General features: G+C 41.1%; 2 protein-coding genes across 2 annotated transcripts; both read left to right on the top strand.

Moving 5' to 3' along the window:
- Positions 1 to 307: 307 nt before the first annotated feature.
- LOC309718321 (putative aminopeptidase W07G4.4) lies at positions 308 to 8,070 on the top strand. Its single transcript, XM_082553429.1, has 16 exons — positions 308 to 404; positions 1,198 to 1,239; positions 1,326 to 1,416; positions 2,123 to 2,271; positions 2,375 to 2,483; positions 2,772 to 2,899; positions 2,967 to 3,066; positions 3,243 to 3,318; positions 3,405 to 3,490; positions 4,147 to 4,251; positions 4,490 to 4,565; positions 4,642 to 4,760; positions 4,846 to 4,929; positions 6,299 to 6,356; positions 7,301 to 7,482; positions 7,573 to 8,070. The coding sequence occupies exons 1-16, from the start codon at positions 394 to 396 to the stop codon at positions 7,705 to 7,707; spliced, it is 1,551 nt and encodes a 516-aa protein (XP_082409555.1). The 5' UTR covers positions 308 to 393; the 3' UTR covers positions 7,708 to 8,070.
- Positions 8,071 to 10,063: 1,993 nt separating this feature from the next.
- pcna (proliferating cell nuclear antigen) lies at positions 10,064 to 13,230 on the top strand. The gene is made up of 6 exons (XM_082553432.1): positions 10,064 to 10,480; positions 11,360 to 11,457; positions 11,547 to 11,614; positions 11,703 to 11,897; positions 12,457 to 12,580; positions 12,678 to 13,230. Exons 1-6 carry the CDS (start codon positions 10,260 to 10,262, stop codon positions 12,752 to 12,754), a joined length of 783 nt encoding a protein of 260 aa, XP_082409558.1. The 5' UTR covers positions 10,064 to 10,259; the 3' UTR covers positions 12,755 to 13,230.
- The last annotated feature ends 4,592 nt before the right edge of the window (positions 13,231 to 17,822 follow it).

The raw sequence follows: 17,822 nt of genomic DNA, 5'->3' as shown, positions 1-17,822 counted from the left end.
GTGATGTAATCATCTAAATTGAGCTTTTGGCTTTTTAATGAATCGGAAGTAGAAACTACAAATCCCTGCTGTGTCCTTATTGTGTCTTGAAGTACAGTAGGAAATTTGGCGGCCTGGCTAACTTAAATTTAGACATTTTCTACAACAAAACACGAAATAAATTTACAGCACATAATTTTGCTGCTTAACCACACACTGAAACCAGCCGTTTAGTGTCAAAGCTGCCTTTATTAGCCGACCCAAAAAGCACTTTACGGCTAAGCTTGTCTTTATCTTGCAGCTACGGAAGTCCCTGAAGGCAGCGTGAGTGGATCATGTGACCAATTCCTAACCGGTGTAGGAAGGATCATTTAGGCTTTTCATCCTGAAGGTAGCAGAGCAAGACGACAGAAAATGTGCACCAGGTAGTATTTACGTTTTATTTAAAATTCAAAACGGCTAATTTAACGGTTTTCTGACGTGCAGCTTTCTGCCGCATGCGCAGAATCGGATCCAATTTCAACATGTTTTTGTATTTTAACCCACAAATAGCAGGCTGTGAAAATAAGATATATTTTACTGTAATATAAACTTAATGCAATAAGTCAGAGTGGTAATATAGCAAAAAGGAGGCCATATTAATCCACGTGTCTCACATAAACGCGTAGTTTTAAGTAGTCGTAAGTAGTAGTAATGATATTGCTGTGAGTGTGATTACTTGTTTAAGCACGTGTTTAACTGGCTTTGCACACAGCTGCGTGATATTGAATTTATTGTTTTACGTGTTATTTATTTAGTTAAAATGTGGATAAATCCGAACCTACCATCCTGCTTGCAGATATTTATTCATATCTAGTTTTCATTTTCGGTTACTTCTTCTAAGCGTCATATGATGCCAGAAGTATCTGACTCATGTGAAATGAGTCAGTCTCGTGAGCATTTTATTCCCTGTAAAGCGCAGGTTATTTGGTCTGGAGACAGTCATTTTAGCTCAAGCAACAAGATTTCTGGCTTCAAGTTGCATGGACAACCAAAGTCTAAACGTGTTTACCGCCACAGGAAATGTATTGTGTGACACTCCTTAGCAGCTGTAGACAACACAGAACCTTGGCCCACTTTTTTTTTATCAGTAGCCTGCATTATAAAAGACTGATTGTGCAACTCTGTCTTCTGAGATATCGTGTTAGGCTCTGCTGACATTGCAGTTTCTCTCTCCAGCGTCCAGCCCATCCAATGGACGAGCGACCTCAGGAACCAGAAGTAAGTATCAGGGCCCCACTTCCTCTTTGACTGTCAGTTTTTATTCTTTTGATTTTCTTAAAAGACCGTTTGTTTCTTCTTTCTAGTTTTGATGGGATTGTTTTAGTGACCCAGAGCCATGAATCCCTGCCCTCTGAACTTGAGTCCCTGAAAGCCCCACTGCAGGACTACAGTGCTGTAAGAGTCCGACTCTCTTCTTTCGACTATATATTTGCTTGCAGTTGTGCAAAAGATGGGCATAGAAGCTGGATTAAAACAATAGGGTTAAACAAATAAGACCACATTAAAATAAACTTGAGGAGAAGTTAAAATAAGGAGAAAAAAGGTACGTGTCAGTATATTTTCATGTTTTATGTCCTTGGAGAATTGTTACAAACTTAATGAAAAAGAAAGCAAGTCATGGCTGGCTGATCTCATCGGGCAGGGCATTCCAAATCTGATGGAAAAACACTTTCACATTTAAACCTTGTCTGAAACTTTCTATAAGGGCGTCACCAAAGCAAATAAAGGGCCAAATGAAATTAAATCATCTTAAATTGAACCAAGTGATTGGTAATCACAAGATCCACAAACCAAACAATAATCTCAATTTAAGCTACATTATATTAGATTTAAACAATCACTTTATTAAATCAGCACAGTTTTAGCAGATATTCATCATTATATCTTGTTGTCATTCCTGCTACATTAGTGTGAAAAAGCATCACACAGTCTGTTATGTTACTGTGACAGTAAGAAGTTAAGGAAGTGTGATGGATGTGAGCAGCTGCATTGAAGGACCTGAAATTGCCTGCCCTCTAAACCTCAGTGTGACAGTGACGTCCTGCAGTCATGGTACTACTACTGCCCTCTACTGATGCATTGTGCTTTGTGGTGATTCTAGGTGGACAGCGGTCTGGGGGAGGAGGTGGTGGTCATCAAGGTCCCTGGCCTTCCTGGTAACCGCTTGGTGTTTGCCTCCACCGGCCCCGTAAACCGCGACTACGATGACATCAGGCGCTTCAGTGATGCAGCAGTCAACGGGATCCAGCGGTCAGTTGAAGGCAGCTGACTTTTTTTCTTCTCCTTCTTTGACTTGAATTGCTGGTTTACTTCCATGTTTCTTACCTCATGTGGTGTCTGTTTGCCCTTTCAGTGCCTTAAAAGCTGGCATGCAGCGCCCCCTGCTGGTGTGCCCTCCACACGCAGACTACAAGAACAACACCTTGGTGGCTGCGCTCGGAGCCCTTCATGCACTCTACATGGTGAGAAAATATCTTGATTGATGGTTTACCGTTTGCCAGTAATGACAGGTTTAGTGTATAAGTGCTATCATCCATGTATGGAAATCGAAAGGTGTGTGAGGTGGACACAAGCAGCTGCAGACACTACACACAGTCACTCTAGAGACGCTGTCCGCAATCATAATGATGCTGTGGCCAAGTTTAGAAATTGTATTCAGATAGTTTCCCTGTATGGAGCCATGAATTAAAAACAAGAAAACGTATCTGTGTGCAAAAAGGACACTCATTCACCCTCTTTGTGCCCAAAAGCCTCTTGAAGTGAGAGAGAGCAACGTGAAAAAAAATGACCACAAGGTGTGTGTTCTGGGACTGTGGGCAGCGGAAGAGGCTCGGGGAACAAAGCTGGTGGAGCTGGCTAATGCTCTGGAGAATGGGAGGTGAGTCAGATACTTGAACTCATTGTCTGCACACGTTTCCTAAGCTGACCACATTTGGCCCCCTCAGACTGGCGTACCGTGACATCGGTGGATCAGACCCTGAACGTATGGCTGCTCCTCGTGTGGCTGATTACGTCCAGGAACTCTTTAAAGACAGCCCTGTGAAGGTAAGAACGAGTATTATTACATCTATATTCTGCTTTTGTTTTTTAAGAAAAATTCAGAATTTGGAATTTTTGTTGATTTTCAGTCTACAACTTTTTTTTAAATTTATCTTTGGTTCTTCTGTGACAGTTTAATCCACGTTTTCTCACCTCAAACCTCTGCGTTTGTTCACCGTCAGGTTGAAGTGGTGAGCGACCTGAAGACTCTGGAGAAAGAGTATCCGTGCCTGGCTGCGGTCAACCGCTGTGCCAACAGTAAGATGCCACTGACCCACAAAGCTGTTAAGATGGGGGTTTTTTTTAAAGCTATCAAACTGATTTAATGTTTTCTTCTTTTACAGGTGTACCCCGTCACCAGGCCCGAGTCGTCAAACTGCAGTACTGCGGAGAGGGGCCGATCGAAAAGACGCTCATGTTGGTGGGAAAGGTGAGACTACACTCTTACGTGTCTGCCCTTGAACCAATTAAATCGCTTTATTTAAATATTATTCATATAACACCAGATCATTACAATAGTCAGCCCAATGTACTTCATATTATGAAGTTGAGACCCTACAAGATGATATTAAACCCAAAATGAAAACCCCCTCAAATATCATATAGTCATATAAAATATGAATGTTACACCATTTAACCTCAGAGCCCATGGCATTGACTAACTTCATGCCCACAATGAGCAGATATAAGCTTATGATCAAAAGTGTATTTATCCAGATTAAAATGTCTCTCTTACGGCATGTTCAGAGTTTAGCACCAGCTAAAACAGAGAGCTAGTTTCTTCAGTGTTACACAGATTTGCTGAACACTTAACTGCTTAAATTGGCTGTGAGTTGCCAGGTTGTGTTGACAGATGGGCTAGAACTGTATGTAGGGTGTAGATTGTTTACTACATTACATATCCAATCTGGTAAACACCATAGAGGCGCAGATGCATATATTATTGATTCGTAACAGTGTTTGATTATTATGGGAGTTAACAGGAAGAATGGCATGCAGGAAGGTGTCAGGTAGGAAATCAGAAAGAAGTGGCGGGTATTCGTTTGTACTTAGTCAGCAAATGTGCCTCTGATGTGGCGTTTCCAGGGTATCACCTACGACACCGGTGGAGCAGACATCAAGGCTGGTGGTGTCATGGCCGGGATGCACAGGGACAAGTGTGGAGCTGCTGCTGTCGCTGGCTTCTTCCAGGTGAATAATCGCCTCTTTGCACCTGAACAATAAATACTTGGAATAAATATTCATCACTTGTGACTCGGCTATAAATCAGCTCTGCACGCTGCTGAGTCACCGTTAATAAAAACCTTATTAGATGCACAGAGGTGAATATTTCGCCTCCCTGCAGTCTTCAGAGGGCCGCTATACATACTGAGATTTGATACATTTTAAATGGGGGAGTGAAACTTTTGAAACTCCTCTTGCACTTCAGATCGTAGCCCAGCTGAAGCCACAGCACCTGAAGGTTGTTGGCGTGATGGCCATGGTGAGGAACAGCGTGGGTGCAGGTCAGTGGGCTTCCATTTGTTTTTCCACAATATTTCTGTGGAGTCTCGTCAGCTGACATTTTTTGATTTTACTCAGATTGCTACGTGGCGGATGAGCTGGTGGTTTCCCGTGCGGGTCGTAGGGTGAGAGTGGGAAACACTGATGCCGAGGGTCGTATGGTGATGGTCGACCTGCTCTGCGAGATGAAGGAGAAGGTCGGAAAGCTCGGGAGACATCTTTAGCTGTTAGTTTTCAGTTGCATTCCTTCCCAGCGTGACCTTACCTCTGCTCTCCACACAGGCAGTAAATGAAGTTTCTCCGCAGCTGTTTACTATCGCCACTCTGACTGGTCACGCCATCAGAGCCATGGGACCCAACTACTCTGTGAGTACTGCTGAAACTCAGACAATATCTTCAAGAGCTGTGTTTTTATTCAAGAGCATGTTTAACAGTTGAAATGAACCATTTATGTAAAGCCTCAAGCAGTTATAGCTGCTCTCTCTTTAAAACAAATTTCTTTTGATTGAGTGCTCCTTGCAAACAGAAGGTTTGAACAGCAGGCTAATGGGACTTCTGTGCTCACGGCCAGAACAGCGTGCCTGAGCTGAACATACGGAGGACATCTGCTCTCACTGACTTATAGCCTAAAGTTAAAAAATAAATAAATAATAAAACAGATTGTTTAGAGTAATCTGAAGATGGAGCTTTTGGCTTACAGGGTTTCTTATGCATACACTAACTACTTTGGCAATGTTTAAAATGAGCATGCACTATTGTAACTAATTTTTTTTTTTTTTATCAATACAAAACAAAAAACAGTCTGAACACATTCCTCAAACCCAACCCACCCTACCCCTAGAAAACCAGATCAAGGATATGAATATAGTCAGACATTAACATATTTACTCAATCGTGTATAAAAATATGTTGTCATGTTGTCATTCTGTCACATGCATTCAGTACACCAATACTGCTCTGTGTTAGTAATGACAGCTTCCATGCTTATACTATACAAATTATATAAATGGTTGCCAGGTAACATAAAATGTGTTGTATCTGATCTAATTTAATTCAATTCAGATTTATTTATACAGTGCCAAATCACAAAAGCAGTCGCCTCAAGATGCTTTATATTACGAGGTAAAGACCTACAGTAATAAGAGAGGAAAACAACCCTCTGTGAGGAAGCACTTGACAACAAATCCTTCCATGGAGAGAGAGTGAGCCTTCTAGCCAACAGAGATAAGAAGGCAGTCACGTTCACTTAGAGAGATATCTAATGGGGCCACCCCAAACGGTGAAATCAATGGAGATGGATGTGCTGTTTGTCCACATTTTAGAAAACAAGCCAAAACATACAACAGTGGTCAGGATCCTCCGCATCAGTCACACGATGATCAGCAGACCAATGACCACTATGTACAAGTTTAAACTGGACTACAGTTTGCCCAGTTGGGTCTGAGGTAGATTCTCCCAAATCAGTTTCCCAGTTTGTTTTTAAGATCTTCTAAACTAGTCAGGTGATGCGTATTGAGAAAAGCATGGATTTTACTCATAATCTCTTTGTAATCAAGTTGGCATTTAGAAATCTGACCTAAATTTGTTGTTGTGGTACATAAACAGTAACAGTCTGAATTCTGAGCTAAATGAAACAAAGAATCTGTGACCCCTCCTTTATGATAGGAAAAAAAATAAGAGCAGTGTTTTAATCATCATTGTTGTACTAAGTTAAGTTTGGAACTTTTTGATTTAGATCATCATGGATAACGGACCAGCCCATCGCAGCGGGAACGCTGCTCAGTGGCAGAAAGGTGAGAAATATTTACAATTATAGATCTACTTACCTAAGGCTTCTCCAGCTCTTTCAGCTGGAGCTGAATCATTTTGTTAACAGTTGAGTTAGTTCACCTGTTTTGCCAGGTGTACAAACCAAAACAGCCAAGACAACTTCACTGACAGAGGAAACGCCGAATAACCAGTCCTTTAGTTATTTTAACTGTACAGATGATGCTTTGAATTACTCTGTTCTGCTCATTTCAATTACAGCTAAAACCATTATTCAATGAATGGACTCCTTGATTGCTGCATATTTACTCAGATACTTTGGTTAATTGGATTTCAATATGTTTTAAAAAATGAATTATGTTTGCATCGAACTCAGTTAAGACATAACTTTAGTGCAGACTACAGATTTATGGGACCTGATTTAGGGTCTAATTAATTAGAAAAATCTTCCCAGATCTTTACACAGACTGTCTAAAACAGGGCAGCCTTTCAAAGCTTATTTATATATAAATTGAATCATGTGACCTCTTTAGAATCTATGTTTTCAACAGCTTTTAACTTTTTTTTTCCGGTGTAACTATTATTGGAGCAAATTATAATGATATTGTCAGTGAGACCACTCCTGTTGGCCTAGTACTACCGTTTTCCCAGCAGATGCTGCTATTGTAAGAATTGCAAATACTTGAAAAGAAGTAAAAGCACATTGCTTCATAAACCTCTTTCCACCAGTGCAGGGTCCTATCTTGTTCCTGTTTCATGCATTCAGCCCACACCACTATAAACCTGCTGATCTCATAGCTGGAACCACTGATGTTAGCTGAGGGGCAGCTGCAAGATACCACTGATAATGTCTGCTGTGACTTTCATTCTGTGAAATGACCCTACCTTCTCCTATACTAGCACAATGTTGCCTTCAGTTGGCAGAACGCTGCCTTTGATTTACACTAATACATGGCCTTCTCCCTTGCAGCCGGAGAGGTGCTGGGCGATTTGTTTGAGGTGTCTACTATCAGGCGCGAGGACTATGAGTTCCACAAGGGCCAGTCTGAGTACGAGGACATCCTGCAGTGCAACAACCTGCCGTCCTCTGCTACACCTCGAGGACATCAGACACCTGCAGCTTTCCTCATCATGGCTTCAGGACTTGACAAGGTGCTTGCTGATTTTATTCATCTGCTATTCATGTGAAATGTGTGCATTCGTGTGGAATGACCTGTGTTACCTTGTGCGTGCCCACCACAGCACGGCGTGGATTCTGAAGCCCCTCTGCCGTACTCCCACATTGACATCGCCGGGTCCAGCGGTCCTTTCCCAGGTGTACCAACAGGAGCCCCAATCGTCACCATGGCAACCAACTACATACTCTCTGATCTCTAAACAGAGAAATTTAGTCTCTGCACTTAAACCCTGCACAAATTTCTTCCCATCCAATTACAAAAGAAACACCTGCTACAGCACTTAAAAAATTAAAAATAATCTGTCCTGTTTGACATGAATTAATACCTCAGACTGCTTTTCTGTAAGACTGTTTGCTGCTTCATATCCGAATCAAGTGTCAAACCAGCCTGTCAAGTGGCCTGAATCAGTACATTCTCAGGGGTTAAATGGCCGTGCAAACGTAACATCCTTTTCTATGTGTGCCTGTATGTATGCACCAGACTTTAGATGTGATTTGTGTAATTTGTGACACCATGTGCTTGTCAAACCAAGTACTTCATCAATAAAAAGGTTTTTGAGGTCTTTGTGTTCTCTCAACGTAACTTGTTTTCTTACAAGGAGGAAGCCCCATTTTTATTGCCTTTGGACCAAGTTTAAAATAAAAAAGGAAGTGATGGATTTTTATTTATTTTTTTTTTTTTAAACTGGAAAATCCTAACTGATGTTCAAAATTGTTGCACTTGTAGTAAACCTATTTTTAAAAAGACTAGATACATTTAGCTAACTATTAAGCTTTGTAAAATTTTGAATAGTTAGGTGATAGCTACAGTTAATTTACACATTTAGCATGCAAAACAGTCATATTACAGTGGTCATTTTATATGACAAATACATTTTGTTGTTTATATAGAACAAGTACTTTGGATGTGAAGATTAGCTCCCACTTTGATTTAAATTCAATACTTTGTCACTGAAAAGAAGTCTAACTACAGATTGAATCTGACTGATACCATAATATAAGAAAAAGTTAAATCACAACAGTGTGTCTCAGTTTTGTTTTGTAGTAAAATAAATTGCAGCTGCTACACTTTGGACTTACATTTTAAGAAATAAATGTACTGCTCATTGCCCAGATTGTCCTGTATGTATAAAACAAAGTTGTTTTTTTTCTTTAGATGAACAAGAACTTCCATCCATCCATTCACTTCCGCTTATCCTTTTCAGGGTCGCGGGGGGCGCTGGAGCCTATCCCAGCTGTCATAGGGCGAGAGGCGGGGTACACCCTGGACAGGTCGCCAGTCTGTCGGTTGTTCAGTCTGACGTCACTAGCCGTATCTGGGTCTAAACTCTGCTGCAGGTCCATATATCAAATGATCACTGTGGCATTACTGAGAGTTGAAAAACTGTCTAAAGTCTTTCATCTTTAATAAAATGATCAGCGTTCTGCTCTACCAGGTGTAACAATTGAGTTTAGCATCCAGGCATCCATGAAAATGGAATTTATGACATTTAACGGAGTTAGAAGTTAGCAGGGAGTTAGCTCGCTAGCTTCTATCTAAATACAATATAGCATGTCCTGACTGCGGGGTTTTGGAAACAAATTAAAACGTACAGCTCTGTTATCACTTCCAGCATAAATGAAGACAGAAAACTAAACAGCAGTGATGTTTGTAGGGTTACTGAAGTTGGGCTAGCTGGTATATAATGATGTGCTATGTGACCGCTAGCGACACAGCTATGTTAGCATAATATAAACAAGCTAACTTTTTTTCCACTCGATAAAAGTTAACGTGAGTGTTCTCGGTGGTCAGAAACAAATGTAATCGCATGGCAGGATGCTGTAAAAGGACCAAACTTCAGCCGGGAGAACAACTGAGATAATCCATCCACAATACGAGGTTAGTCATTCATATACTGCTGCATGGGCTGAGCTGTAGTTACATCCTAAGGTTTTAAAAACTGAGCTTAAATAAATGATTAGTGGTAATAAAAGCTGAGGGAGGTCAACAGGGATCACTGACTGTTTTAGGAGCTTTTTGAGATCAAATAGAAGAAAATACATAACATTAAACATGTTAACAACACAAAAGCCATATTACTACTTTAGACCCGGAAGTAGGATTCGTCGCGTCATCACTGAACAACCGGGACAGACAACCATTCACACCTAGTGGCAATTTGGATTATCCAATTAACCTATCCCCACAAGCTGCATGTCTTTGGACGGTGGGAGGAAGCCGGAGTACCCGGAGGGAACAAGAACTTTTATGGTATTTATTCATGTATTTCTTAATTACTTTGGTGTTGTATGAATGGCTATGGGAAAGGTCTTTATCGGTACTAAAAGCCTGTAAAACGTCTGAAAAAAAATTCCAAAACGTGATGCCCAAAATTGTCCAGTGGGCCAGATTTGAGTTTTTGCTAGGTCGATTCTGGCCCCCGTGCCCTATGTTTGACACCCCTGCTGTACAGTGTTGTATAATATTCTGTATAATTTGTCCAGGTTACAAAATTGTCCTCTCCAACATGGCTGAAATAATCGCCCACTCTTTTAAGCGGTTGTGGCGTCGACAAGGAAACGGAAATGACGCAATCGCGCCCCCGAATCATTAAAACTGGCTGTTAGCGCGCGCTTCCAGCTTAAACTCCTCTGTACCGTGAAAGTGGTAATCACGTGCCGTGTCTGTGCTCGCCAGCAACACAAAACCTGAGCTCTCAGAGAAGCCTTTCTCATCTTGTCATCTGCGCAGACATAAAACTCCACAGCAACCATGTTCGAGGCTCGCCTGGTCCAGGGCTCCATCCTGAAGAAGGTGCTGGAGGCTCTGAAGGATCTGATCACAGAAGCCTGCTGGGACGTCAGCTCGTCCGGCATCTCCCTGCAGAGCATGGACTCCTCTCACGTCTCACTGGTGCAGCTCACTCTGCGGCACGATGGCTTCGACTCGTACCGCTGCGATAGGAACCTCGCCATGGGAGTCAACCTGAGCAGGTGGAGCACATATACCAAACATAAAAAATAGAGCTTATAGGTAGAAAATACTGTCTTAACACCGTTTGATGCCAGCCCGTTGCTGGTTCTTGATGGGGCTTAGCTAAGAGGAGTTTCTGCTGACTAATGTCCCCAGGTTGACAGGTTGAGTTGTCAAAGTTTATCGAGTCTAATAACACGAAAAAAAATGGCTGCTTGGTTTGTGACGCGGTCACTATTTTTGAGTCTCACGATCGCTTTTAGCCCCTTTTAAGCGCACTTTATTACATCTTAATGCAGCTTCTGATGCTGACAAAGAACAAGGCCATCTTGGCGGAGTTGCCCGGGCATGTCTGCCTCCTGAACTTAGTTAACTCTTTAGTGACCGCTCTGAAATGGCGCGCTTTGTATATTAGATGTTGTTAAGGGGGCAAAAACATTTTAAAGTTTAAATTACGATTGGAGCAGTTTGAGAGAGTTCCGCTGCTTTGTGATTGCGCGGTGACAGCGTTTTAGCGCCAAACTGTGCGCCGGGATAGTTGGCGGGAATTGTTGTTGAACCCGGGAAATACCACTTCCGTTCCTACGTCACTGCCTGTTTAGTTGTTTACAACGCTTTTTAATCGGCAAATTAGACTGTTAGTAATATTTATTTTAAACTGTTTTATTGTTTAGCCTGTTGTCGCTGCAGGTCCTTCTTTTAAAAAGAGAACAGACTGAATGATATTTTTATTTAACTACTGACTACTTGTTGAAATTTTCAATTATATTTTGCGGAAAGGATTTGATTTATTGTGTGAATGACGTGGTTATATTAGTTATTTATTTAGTTTTGTTGTATTTTATAATGCAGCGAGACTAAAGTTTACTGATTTATTTTTTTTTACCTCTCTTATCCAGTATGTCAAAAATCTTGAAGTGTGCCGGAAATGAGGACATCATCACCCTCAGAGCAGAAGACAATGCAGACACGCTCGCCCTCGTCTTTGAGACTCTCAGTAAGTTTGAATTCTATGTTTATTCAGTAACATCAGTCTGACTGGTGGTGTCACGGTGGTGTATTTACCGCTTCTCTTCAATCTTGCAGACCAGGAGAAGGTGTCAGATTATGAGATGAAACTGATGGACCTGGATGTGGAGCAGCTTGGTATTCCGGTAAGTCAGCTGTTACATCCTCAATTTGTATACGGCAGGGTTTTCCTCACACGGTTGCTAACCTTTCCATGTCTGTCGGTCCCTCCAGGAGCAGGAGTACAGCTGTGTGGTGAAGATGCCCTCCGGGGAGTTCGCTCGCATCTGCCGTGACCTTTCACAGATCGGCGACGCCGTCATGATCTCCTGCGCCAAGGATGGAGTCAAGTTCTCCGCCTCAGGCGAGCTGGGCACAGGAAACATCAAGCTGTCCCAGACCAGCAATGTGGACAAAGAGGACGAGGCTGTGAGTATGAGAGCTCAGCATGTTTTGGCAGACATGGGCAAGACAATTGCATAAAATTTACATGTGAAATAATTAAAATGTGATGGTTTAAATATGCATTTTGTGCTCCGTTTTAACTGGCTCCTGGTGTAATGTGCTATTACTGCCAGAAGGTGGCAGTAATGCACTCACAAGCTGTTCAACAGTAAAAACGCAATAAAATAAAAAGAGAGAAATACTGACCTATGACTGGATCAGTTTAAGTTTCTACCAAGAAGTGACTTTTGCTGTTTGTACAGAGTACAGGTGGAGGTTGAAAGCTCTGCAGATGTTTCAGTGTCATGAATTCATGACTGTTTATTTAAAGGCATCAATTAGTTACCAGCAGATTTAAGACCAACTTTTTTTTTTTTTTTTAATTTAAATAAATCAAGTATTCTTAAATATTTGTTGCCATCTTAATGCTGAGACAGCAATTAAGGCCTTTACTTTAGAGCTTCTTATTTACTCTATGAGCTGGTGATCTGAGTGAGTGTGGCAGCACCTGTTAAGTTCTTGGCTCTTCCCTTCCTGTGTTTAGGTTACGATTGAGATGAATGAACCCGTCCAGCTGATCTTTGCCCTCAACTACCTGAACTTCTTCACCAAGGCCACGCCACTCTCCAAGACCGTCACTCTCAGCATGTCCGCTGATATCCCCCTGGGTACGTGCATCTGCTCTTCCCTCAAATGACTGCAGGATTCTTCGTTTGGTGTGTCGTGGCCTAGACTTGACTGTTTGTTTTGTTTTTCTCCCTACAGTGGTGGAGTACAAGATTGCTGACATGGGGCACATCAAATACTACCTGGCACCGAAGATTGATGAGGAGGCTTCTTAAGGTGTTTCTAACAGACCAAAAAGGGAGAATAGAGAAAAGCGAGACGACTGCGACTTGTCCCGAGTGATTGAAGCACTGAAGTGATCTCATGGCGGTCGATCACTCTGCCCCGAGGTTTCTGATCTGCTGTCCGCGGTGGAAGGTCGGCCTTTTATAAGCAGCCAGCTGTCAGCTGTATGAATGGTGCCATCTGCGTGATGCAGTGAAGCCTCAGAGCACCCGGCTCTGGTCCAGACATCCCCAGTGTAAATGTCAGCACTTGCTCAATCTAAATTAGAGTCGCTCTCTATTTTTGCCCGTTTTTGGGAAAGCAGATTTAAAATGTCATATTTCCTTTTCGTTTTTCCTCCCTTTTTTTCTTTTGTAGATAACACATTTGTAAATACTTCCTGTGGTTCAGCACTGTCAGTCAAACGCAATGTTTTTGTATTCATGGATTCATTCCCAAATAAATAATTGAGGTTGTTTAAAAATAATTTTGTCTCGTTTTTCTGGACATGTGTGAATATTCTTTCTGTATTTATCACACTCCTTGCAGATCTCTAAGCTGTTATGCTCATTTGCACCAAGGTACAGACCTACACAGCTTTTTAAAAAAGTTTTTATCTTTTATGTTGAGCACATTGAGTTTAGGTGTAATCAAATGTAGGATCTAACACTGACACTAGCTGTAAAATGAAATGTTTCTTTTTTGCACCATCTGCAAACCACAGCGACGTGAAATTACGGCTCAAGAAAGGAATCAAATCTAAAAAAAAAATCAAAGTTTTTGTGATTTGGAAACAAATAAACAAAAATCCTCTAAGTATTGTCATTCCTGTCTGTTGACTTGTTATAAATAGTTTTGTTTTTTTGAGAAACAGGTCATGTTCTCTATTTAAAAACAGGGTTTTGCTAAGAGTTAATAAGAAAGAAAGCGATCCATCTGGCCTGTTCATCATCAGAATCATTAAGAAAAAAGTAAATAATGTCCTGTTTTTTTGGGGGGGGGTTTTCTCTCACATTCACAAGCTAAGAAATGTAAATCAGTTCCGTCACTGCACAGTTTTTATCAGTTGTAAAAGAAAAGACCCAAGTTTGCATTTAAGGTTATAAAACTTGATCAGCAAACTCTTGTTATTTTTCCTAAAAACCTCCCCAAATCGTATTGATTCAATCTTCATTGAGTCAACATGACGCAGTAATCAGAAATGGCCACTAGGTGATGCTCTTCTGCTACTTCTGATTTTATTTTTCGGGTGAAACAAATGACCTGCAAAGTTAAAAACTGACTAAAATAGTTTTGTTTTTTTTATTGCAATCCTGAGGATTTTCTTCCTCATTCGGGAATTTTCCTTTGCAGTAAAGACTGTGCACAAAAGATCTTCATGGTCCAAAACACAATTTTGCAGTTTTCAAAAAGTATTTCAGTTTATTTTGCACTTAAATCTAACAGCTGCCCAGCATCCTTTTTCATAATCTGTTTCCAACTGTGTAACTGTGAACTCACTGCATTTCAGTTATTCAACCAGACAAAGGGGATTTTAATGGATTTTCCCAGAATCGCAAACATCATAGATAAGCTGTTTGAGTCAGGGTCCTCTGGAGCTTCAGCTCTGTGCCCCTGCAGGTCGATGACCAAACTGAACAAACTTGTGCATATTCAGAGAAATCACTTAACATGCAGCAAGAAATGCATCTGAGAAACAAGAGTGTGTGGCTGCAGCTGATTGTGTTATCTGTGTTGGAGGGCAGTAGGCACTGTAGAGTCCGTTTAATCCTCATAAAGCTTTAATCTGACTGGCAGACGCATCTGGCACGGCCTGTGTTTCATTACACAAAGCAGTCTGCAACATGACATAACTACAAACTAGCTGGTAGTGTTAGTAAATATCAAGCTAAGAGATTGGAAAAATTAAGGTAGCAGATTTTTTTACTTCAATTTCACAAAGCAATTTTATAAAAACAGGGAACAAAAGGCAGAACAGAAACATTGTTTTAACCCAGAATTGTACAATAATTGTTTTAGTCTTGATTTACTTGTTTTTAATGTTTTTGTTGGAAACTAACATTTGAGCAGCAGAGGCTTACAAAAAGACAGAAGTCTTTTTGATTAGTCTACCCAGACATGTTATAATTGAGAGACTCAAAGAGGCCTGAAATTTAATATATGGGAGATTTCAACAACAGCAAAGAAGGTGGTAGAAACATGGCTTCCAGGTTTCACTGGTGCTTCTATACATGCAGCTTTTATGCAATGGAGACACCTGAAAACATGTAAACTTAGCTTCTTTTTTCCCCAACTTTATTATAAATCCCAAATTTTTTTATTTTTGTATATTTTATGTTAATTTCATCATCGTCCCTACGAATGCAACATTATGAGCTCCAAACAAAATCTTTGAAAGAGCACCACAGGCCTACCAAAGACCAGTCGTAGGTCATGTTTTTGTTAGGAAAGTTAATTGAAATAAAGCCTCATGAAAAAACTTTAATTGTTAATGTTAATTAGCTTAGTCCTTGTAAAAATAGATGATTTAGCATAGCGACAGCAAAGTGAAGGTTTAAGGTTTGTAGAAATTCAGACTGGGTAAAAAAAAGGCTGTAGTTAGCTTAGGCTAGCTTACAGACTAGACACTTGTCTTAACTTGGTAATCGTTCTTAAACCTTTTCTGGTGCAATAAAATAATTTCAAGATTAGCAGATTTGAACCCAGGCTTCTGCAATGGGTCTCCTTCAGACATGATCCCTTTATTTTCCAGTCAGTCTCCAAGGCCCCCTAGTGGCTCGGCTGGGGAGCATCCCACAGTTTAACAGCCAATTTCAGGCTTTAGTTTAAGCCAACAAGTTTAAGGCTACACTGAGCTTTGCATACAGACTGGATACAATTAAGGCCATCGCAAGTAGGTAGGTATCTACCTGCAATACCACATGATATGTACCTCGTTTAATTTAAAGGGTAAAAACATGTCCTTAACAGGAGGGCTAGCATAACTTCATACAATGCTGGGGCTTGGGGCTAGCTGTAGATGGCTGCTCCTGGCCTATAACCACCTGCTTTGTTTTCTTGTCTGCAGATAGGTTGTCCTGGCCTTAGTTTAGCCTAACATCTTGGACAGTTTAAAAACAGCATGAACCTTCATGTGTGCTCTATGCAAAATGAACAGTGCACCATGTATCTTTAATCCATACAGAAAACTGAAGCATATCTCCCGCCTAGCAGTTGCCAGGAGACTGAGAGGGTTAGTTAATGCTCAGTGGCAAATTGTTTGTTTATGTAAGGATTAAACAGTATACCACGGGTTAATTGGTTAGCTTTAGGGATGAAGGATTTTGCTCTTTCAGGACCTAGTCTGGCTGTGTGTGCGTGTCCAAACTTGGTGGTATGCTTTTTACCTAGTATCAGTCTTCTCATTGTTACCACACAGCAACAAAGTAAATATTTCCCAGACTTTTTCCTTTGAGAACATTTCCCCATTTAGAGGAGTTTTCTCATCTTCAGGCTGTCAGTGAGCAATCTGACTTTGCTTTTACCTGTCCCAGTTGAATAAAGGATAAAGGCAGCCAGAGATAAGGGACAGCAGGGGAGAGACAGCGCAGATTATAACCTCACAGTAGACTGCCTGCTTTTGTAATCCCAGACTCCATCTGAATTTTTCTGCTGAAAGGGCTGAGCTTTCACCCAGCGCCACGAAAAGAGGATTTTTTTAATGCATTCATTCATGTCAGATAGATCTGATGAGATGTGCTTCATAACTCCTAGTACTTGAATGTCTAAATTCATTCCAGCACTCACCAGCTTTTTACCCTCTAATGAAATGTTCCACAGAGCCGTGCGTGCAGCTGTGCTCGCATTATTTTACTTCCTAAAGTACATTGTGTCTACCTGATAGAGCCAGTGCTTCAGATAAGAGCAGAAGTGTGTTGTCTCCAGATGCAGAGGAGCGAGGGAAAAGATGGGACTGTCATTTTAGGAAGTGACCGATAAAACAAAGCGACAGCGCAGCCATTTAAGCTGCCTCAATATTTAATTAAGCACTGCCATCCAGGTTAAGATTAATCACGTCCTGGAAGAGAGCAAGGAGGGTTCAGCCTGATTGGGGTTTCCACGCCTGAATTGGCCACAATTTTAAACGGCGTTATCAGCCGTGCTTTATAATAATGTCAGAGCTGTGTGTCTGAGTTCTGCTTAATGGACAGAGCCGACTTTGACAAAATCAGGCCACTCAGATAATCTGTCTGTGACTCAGAGCTCCACAGCGAGTGTGTGACTTTTGTGTCGTGCTGACTTGATATTGTTGGAAATCGTTTTTGTTTTCGTCTATCTAATTAGATTACAGTTACCGTAGATTGTGTTCTTAACAGATATAATCCAGAAGGTGATAATTACCACCCAGTCTTCAACACTGATTATTTGTCTTAACAAGCACAGTGAACCGCTTATTATCTGAGCCAATACTTTTTAAAATCTTCTTATTTAAGCAGCTCGAGGCAGCACAACTCAGAGGAACATTTCATATAAACACTGGGATTATTTATACGCTCTCGACAGCCACTTTGTTAGGTACAGCTGTTCAACTGCTTGTTAACACAAGTATTTAATCAGCCTACCACATCACAGCAACTGAATGGATTTAGTCATCCAGACGTGGTTTGGATGACCTGCTGAACTTCAACTGAGGATCTGAGGGGGAAGAAAATGTGATTTAAGTGGACGTGTTGTGGTTGTAGTTGTGCTGGTTATTTCAGAAACTGCTACTGGGAATTTCCCACACAACTCGCTCCAAGGTCATATGAGTTACTGTTTCCTAGGAAGACAACAGTAACTCAAATAACCAACTGCTACAATAAGCTATACAGAAGAGCATCTCTGTGTGCACAACACATCAAACCTTGAAGCAGATTAACTACAGCAGCAGAACACCACACCGGGTGACTGTCCTGCTAGCAAAGGACAGGAAGCTGAGACAGAAGATTGGAAAACCGTTGCCTGGTCTGACGAGTCTCAACTTCTGCTTAAGGATGATATGCAACGTCACATAATCTCAAACTGGTTTCTCAAACTAGCCAGTGAATTCACTTTCCTCAA

This window comes from Aulonocara stuartgranti, assembly GCF_965226115.1.
Source record: "Aulonocara stuartgranti genome assembly, chromosome: 12".
NCBI classification, from domain to species: Eukaryota; Metazoa; Chordata; class Actinopteri; order Cichliformes; family Cichlidae; genus Aulonocara; species Aulonocara stuartgranti.
The sequence above is the reverse complement of the archived record's forward strand: the minus strand, read 5'-3'. Positions and strand labels throughout refer to the sequence as shown.